Source organism: Cystoisospora suis (genome assembly GCF_002600585.1).
Source record: "Cystoisospora suis strain Wien I chromosome Unknown contig_430, whole genome shotgun sequence".
NCBI classification, from domain to species: domain Eukaryota; phylum Apicomplexa; class Conoidasida; order Eucoccidiorida; family Sarcocystidae; genus Cystoisospora; species Cystoisospora suis.
In genome coordinates, this window is record NW_027153231.1 from 35,930 (window position 1) to 42,826 (window position 6,897).

The 6,897-nt window shown below is 56.9% G+C and overlaps 1 protein-coding gene across 1 annotated transcript; it reads left to right on the top strand.

Annotated features, from left to right (window-relative positions):
- Positions 1–1,300: 1,300 nt before the first annotated feature.
- CSUI_001089 (sag-related sequence srs44) lies at positions 1,301–6,128 on the top strand (the record flags this gene model as incomplete). Its single annotated transcript, XM_068061295.1, has 2 exons — positions 1,301–4,946; positions 5,158–6,128. Coding segments are annotated over 2 exons (4,617 nt in total), but the record flags the coding sequence as incomplete, so codon positions are not given.
- Positions 6,129–6,897: the final 769 nt, after the last annotated feature.

Genomic DNA, 6,897 nt, shown 5'->3' on the forward strand with positions numbered 1-6,897 from the left:
CCACTGCCTGTAGTCCCTGCCGGGCGTGAAATCAATTGTTCTGTTCCTGCTTGTGCTTTTCCGGGACATCCTGACGATGCGGAGTTTTTCCACGGTGGTGGGTGCTGGGCTTGTCCTGGTGTCGTCCACGGGCGCCTCCGGTTTCGCCGGCTTTCGACGTCCGCCCGTCCGGTTGGAGACGTACGGATGGCAGCCGCCAGAGGGCTCGCTGAGCGAGCTGCAGGTTGAACTGCCGAACACGTCGGTGCGATTTGCGTGCCCGCCTGGCTCTGTTGTGTTGCCAGAGGGTGCAGATGATGATTCGGCTTACTTCGGCGTCAGTGCGGAGGGAGCTTGCAATCTCTCCGCTCAGGCGAAGAAGCTGGGGGATGCCGTGGAAGGAGCCACTCTACGGTCCGAGGCCGTGCCAGCCACGGTAGGCTCTGGGCAGGAGTACACTTTGTCTGTCTTGGACTTGCCGCCCACCGATAAGAAGCTGTGCTATATCTGCATGGTCGACGATGATCCGGTGCAAAGCCGTACTGTGATTATCACGGTGAAGGGGAAAGACTACGCAGCTGGCAAGGTGAGCGAAGGACAACATGCTGTCCCCTACTGGAGAACGACCTTCTCCCTCGAGGCATGGGGAACTGGAGCCAGGGAGCCGTCCGTCTCGCTTGCCATCGACCAGCCAGGGGACTCGGTACGGTTCTCTTGTCCCGATGATACGTCTCTCTTTCCGGAACCACACGGAGACAGTGGTTTGCCGCGTGTGTACACGGTGGATTCTAGTGGTGCCTGCAGTTTCAAGGGGTCAACGCCAGACTTGCAGGACGTGCTCCCGGGAGCGGCCTTGGACTACGAACCCCTGACTAGCACGTCACCGCCAACTTACAGGCTCACGGCGCCGATTCTTCCGAAGTCGGAGGCAGCTCTGTGTCTTCTCTGCGTCAAGAGACGAAACACAAGCGACAGCTGTGGCGTGCTCGTAAGGGTGAAAGCAGCAGTCAACGGCGAGAGGCAGGGTAACGGGGCTACGGCGCCAGTGTGTAACCTCCGGCCTGCTGATGCCTTGGTAGCAGCGGGAGTGAAGAAGGCATCAGTCACACTGAAGGTTGACAGACCCGACGCGAAAGTTCGCTTCGTCTGCCCAGGCACCTCGCACGCTTTTCCGGAGCAGTCAGTGTCGAAGATCCCCGGGGAAGCCGTGGTTTACACGGTCGGTGTGGGCGGGGTGTGCAATTTTGCAAAGCGCACGCCACTCCTGCATGAAGTCGTGCCGGGAGCCGCACTGAAGTCGCGTATGGTTGTGCTGAGAGGAATGATGATGAGGGTATACACGTTTTCTGTTGGTGACTTGCCTCAGAAGACTCGGCAGCTATGCTACATCTGCACGCGCAGTGAAGATCCAGGGGATGGCTGCGGTGTGGTCATCACGGTGGAGGGGAGCCAAGATGGGGAGCCGACAGCTCAGCCGCCGCTTCCTCCGCCAGAAAAGGAGGAGCGGGCGGGAGCAGCAGGGGTGTGCACTCCAGAGTACTCTGCTCAAGCCAAAGCGACGGGTCTGCTAGCTCCTTCAGCACACCTCACACTGGATCAGGCAAGGAAGACTGCAAAGTTCGTATGCCCGGAAAACACGAGGGTGTTCCCGGAGCAGATGAGCTCGACAGACCGAGTATCGGCGATGGTATACTCAGTATTCGGAGGTTCTTGCGACCTGTGGAGCACGAGACACGTGGCAGATGCAGCACCTCGAGCGGGGGTCGAGGTCGCTGCCGAGACGGAAGGCGAAGGAAGAGTCGTGATGGTGAAGTCGGATTCTTTCGCTGGAGTGCACAGCTTCTGTTACCTGTGCGTGCGCGAAAACAATGTGGCGGACAGCTGTGCTGTCATGGTTACGGTGAAGGGAGAGAGCCCGTCCTCGACCCCCTCAGTTCCGCCGGGGAGGAAGGACGCTCCTATCTGCAGACCGGACCACTCCGCCGAGGTCGTCAGCGAACGAGAAAGAATGCCAGCATTTGGCCTTGAGATTGATACAGATGGTGGAGAGGCTCACTTCGTCTGTCCGAACAGCTCAGTCATATCTCCTGCTGGAGCTGTCACGTCCAGAACGAAGAAGGGGACCTACTACGAAGTAGGCGAAGGCGACAAGTGCCTGTTGGGAGGGCCAGAGCTCTCCTTGGACGAGGACGTGCCAGGTGCTTCCATGGAGGAGGCACCACACGCTGAGGGAGGCGTCGTGTACACGTTGAAAGTTCCCTCTCTCCCGGCGGAGAACAAAAAAGTATGTTACCTGTGCATCGCCAGCACGGATTTGGCGGATAGCTGTGGAGTCGTGATATCGATCAAAGGCGGAGGCGCTCCAGCACCGGCTTCGGAGGCTGCAGTTTGCAGGCCGCAGTATTCACCGCTCGCGTTCAGCACCGGAGTCCGCGAGGCAGCAGTGATGCTTCGGGTCGCTGAGGACAACAGCGTAGTTCGTTTTGTATGCCCGAAAGACTCCCGTGTGTACCCGGAGTCTTCGCTGGCGGTAGAGTCGGCGGAGGTGTACGGGTCGGATCGGCCAGACGTGTGCAATTTTACAGCGACGACGCAACAGCTAAAGGACCTCGTACCAGGAGCGGCCCTGCAGCCGGGTGCTGTATCGGCTACGGGAGATAGGGAGTACACGCTATCGATTAGGCAGCTACCGAAGTATGACCGGGTACTCTGCTACCTGTGTGCTGGGGATAACTTGAGACAAAGCTGCGCAGTCACTGTCACCGTGAAGGGATTGGAGCCGTCCCCGTATCTTCCGGAAGTTCCGTTTCCATTCCGGTTCCCAGTTGCCGCTTCTCCGGAGGAGCCGTGCATTCCACAGGATTCGCGGGACGGCCCAGTCAGCGGTGCGATGCACCCGTCTCTCAAGCTCTGGGTGGACGCGACAGAAGATGTCATCAGGTTCACCTGTCCCGACCGTTCAGTCCTTAGCTTCGGCGACGCAGCAGATGCGCCGTTGGTGTACGCAGTTGGGAAAGCTGACTCCTGCCTAGTGACGCAATCGCCGCGGCCGCTGGAGACAATTCTTCCAAACTCTGCCTTGAGCGGAGAAGGCGTGGCACAAGACGGAGTCAGAAAGAGGGTGTACACATTCAGGGTAGGGAAGCTGCCGCCGACAGAGACTAAGCTCTGCTTCACTTGTGTGGAGGAGGAAGGAAATCGAGTCAGCGCGATGGTAATATCGGTGAGGTCGCAAGCACAAGCCGGAGAGGAGACCGTGGCGCCTCTCTTGGTTCCGGAGTTTTCTAATTGCGCGAGTGCGCTCGGTTCACGCATGCCAAGCGCAAAGGTGGTCGTGGCGGAGGCCGGTATCACGGCCTTCGAATGTCCTGCAGGGACAGAATTGTATCCGCAGGTGAACAGGGCCGAAGCTGAAGTGGTCCGTGTGGATGGGCAAGGCGCGTGTGCGTTTTCGTTACAGCTCTCGCGTCTTGAGGATGTGGTCCCAGGAGCTCGAGTACGGGGTTCAGCTACTGATGCACCAACGACGCGGTATACCCTAGAGGTGACTGAGCTTCCGCAAAAGGAGCAGCAGTTCTGCTACATGTGCATCGCGGGAGATGGTATGGCGAACAGTGCAGGCGTTCTGGTGCAGGTGAAAGCGGCGAAGGTGGAGTCCTCTGTAGAGCCGCCAGCGCCTCCGATGTGTGACCCGGAAGCACAGGCAGAAGGTGCCGAACTCGTGGAACCGAAGGTGAAGGTCAGCGTCAACGGTAATGGTGAAATTGCTTCTTTCCGCTGCCCTTCCGGCTACAACATTTTCCCGGATCATGCGGACTCACCGGAATGCAGCCTGGCGTACGCTGTAGTCGACGGAAAGTGTGACGTGAAGGGGCGCACGCTGCTTCTCAATCAGGTGGTCCCAGGCGCCACACTTCACCGAGAAGAGACAGAAGATGGCGTTCACTATGTTGTAAAAGCTCCCGAATTACCTTCGAAAGACCAGCAGTTTGGATACCTATGCGTCAAAGATCGGAATATCGCGGACAGTTGCGGCGTGATGGTGAAAGTGAAGGGAGCTACCACGGAGCCGCCCCCTGTAGACGAAACGACACCCGTTTGCCCTGTATCGTCTTCAGAAGCAAGCTTAAAGCTGGGTGTCCGGGTTGCAACGAAAACTTTACGGCTGAGAAGAGCTGGAGGTGTGGCGGAGTTCATCTGTCCGAGGAATTCCGTTGCGATGCCCACGACGGAGAGTGACAGGGACTTGGTGTACCCAGTCCGGTACGGGCACCTTTGTGTAACGAAGGCCCATCCAATGAAGTTGAACGACGTGCTCCCAGGGGCTACATTGACAACGACGCGAGTGATGGCGCAGGGGACCGAGGTAGACAAGTATTCGCTGCAAGTTCCGTCGCTCCCCTCGACGCCGTTGTCCCTTTGCTACGTTTGCAGCTCGGTGGAGGATCCCTCAGAGAGCTGTGGTGTAATAATCCGCATCCGAGCGTTGCCCGAGGGGTGGGAATTGCCAGACCTTTACGAAAAGCCGTGGATCATCCCCGTACCGCCTGCATACAGCTGCACACCGCGACTGACCGCCGAAGTGGAGAAAGACGGGAAGTTGGTCCCGAGCACACACTTGCTGCTGGAGGGGCCGAAAAACACAGTTCGTTTCAGCTGCCCAGAGGGCTCGGTGGCCCACCCGCCAGACGTGGCCGGTATGAAAGGGCAACCGGCGTTGGCGTATGATGTGACTCCTGGAGGTCTGTGTGATATCCAGGGTACTCCGGTCTCTCTGGACAAGCAGGTCCCAGGAGCTGTTCTTAGAGATGTAACAGCGAAGGACGAGGCGGAGAAGCACTATGACCTCGCAGTCCCGGAGCTCCCCGAGAAGCCGAAGAGCGTGTGCTACACGTGTGTGAAGAGCGCCGAGGAAAGCTGTGGCATTGTTGTCAGGGTGCCGGCAAAGGGAGCCCCACCAGTAGGAAGTAAGAGAGCGGCAGCATGGCAGAAGCGGTACAGAATGCTGTAAAAAATTGTGTTACTGCATGCTGAGATGCGTGGCGATGCGTGTAACGGGGATTACAGTTTGCTGTTGAGCGATGTTTCTGTGTTGGGAGAATTCAATGGTGTTCGCCTTTGCTGCCGTGTACCACTCTCAATGCAGGATCGTGTGCAGCGTGCTCTCCGTGTTTTCAGGCACCCTCTGCGACGAGAAGAAAGTTCTCCGAGTAACCGTGGTTGGTCCAGGTTCACTTACATTCCGGTGCGGACGTGAATTCCCTCGGCTGGCACCACCTTTGCAGACGGCACAGCAGAAAGTTATGTTCGGGGATAAGTGTGAAGGAGAGGGTATGCTGAGTGACTTGGTCCCGGGAGCAACTCTTCGAGAAGAGATCGACTACGACAATCTAGCAGATGAGGTTTCGAGAACCCTGACACTGACGGTGCCACAGAAGCCGGATCTGCAACGCACGATATGCATGAGGTGCGCACAGGAACTGCCGTCGCGCGAGGCCTGCGTTGTACGCATGAAGATTGCGGGTACGCACGTACCGGTAGTGACTACGACGACTACCACAACGAGTACGACGTCTTCAACCAGTACAACGACCTCTACGACAGCGTCTACCACAACCACCTCAACGACTAGCAAACCGACAACGACTACTACCAGACCCACCACGACCACCAGCACTACGACAGTAACTACAACGACTTCAACTAGTACTACCACACCAACAACGACCACAACGAAGCCCACAACTACTACGACTTCTACTACCACGACAACAACCACTACAACGCCCACGACAACGACTACTACCAAACCGACAACGACCACTACGAGTACAACTACTACTACTACGAGCACAACCACGACAACGCCCACGACTACTATTACTACGAGACCAGCAACGACCAGCACCACTACGACTAGTAGTACTACTACTAGTACAACCACTACAAGGCCCACGACAACTACTACTACTACCACACCAACAACGACCACCAGTACTACCAGCACGACAACAACGAGGCCGACAACGACTACCACCACGACAACGACAAAACAAGAGGGATCGCTCNNACGACTACCACCACGACAACGACTACAACTACTAGGCCGACAACGACTACAACTACCACGACTACGACTACATCTACAAGTACTAGTACAACCGCAACGACGACGAGACCCACTACTACTACTAGTACATCGACAACAGCTACAACTACTACTACCACATCCACGAGCACGACGAGGAGTACATCCACTACTACGGCAAAGCCTACCACTACGACTACGGCGAAACCTACCACTACTACCACTACCACGCGAACGGGTAGACTGGAGTGGAAAGGTAGCCATGGCGCTCTGAAGGGATTCTGGAGGTTCGGTGGTGGTATCGCGACACGAGGTGGAGGCCACGAAGGAGCTATTGTTTTTCCTCTAGATGAACACGACCGGCCTATCTGGGAACTCGCACGTAGGGTGAAGTGATAATGTTCTCTCTGTCGAGTGTGGCAAGCGCGTCGCGTCGCGAAGGAGTGTCCGTACCTCTGGAAAGTTTATACGGACAGCGGAGGTCTCCCGGTCTCGTGCTGACGTTTTATGGAGGTTGGAGTGGGTACTCCGGGCCCGGGTTGTTGCGCTGACGTTTCATCAACGCTTGTGAGTACTGCCGACGTCTCGGGGTGACGTTTTGTGAAGAACATGTGAGTTTTATGATTCAACAGGTGCACAGTGTACCCTTGATGGCCTGATCGTGGTTGGTAGTTCCAACGACGACTGAGTGATGGTGAGAGTCCTTTGTTCGGACAGGCGTGACTGTCGCTATCATGGGCTAAGGGAGACACCCAAGCGGTGCTGGGGGTCGGACTTCTCTTGTCTAGAACAGGTATGTGGTAATCCTTGATATGCCGGTCGAAAGGGAT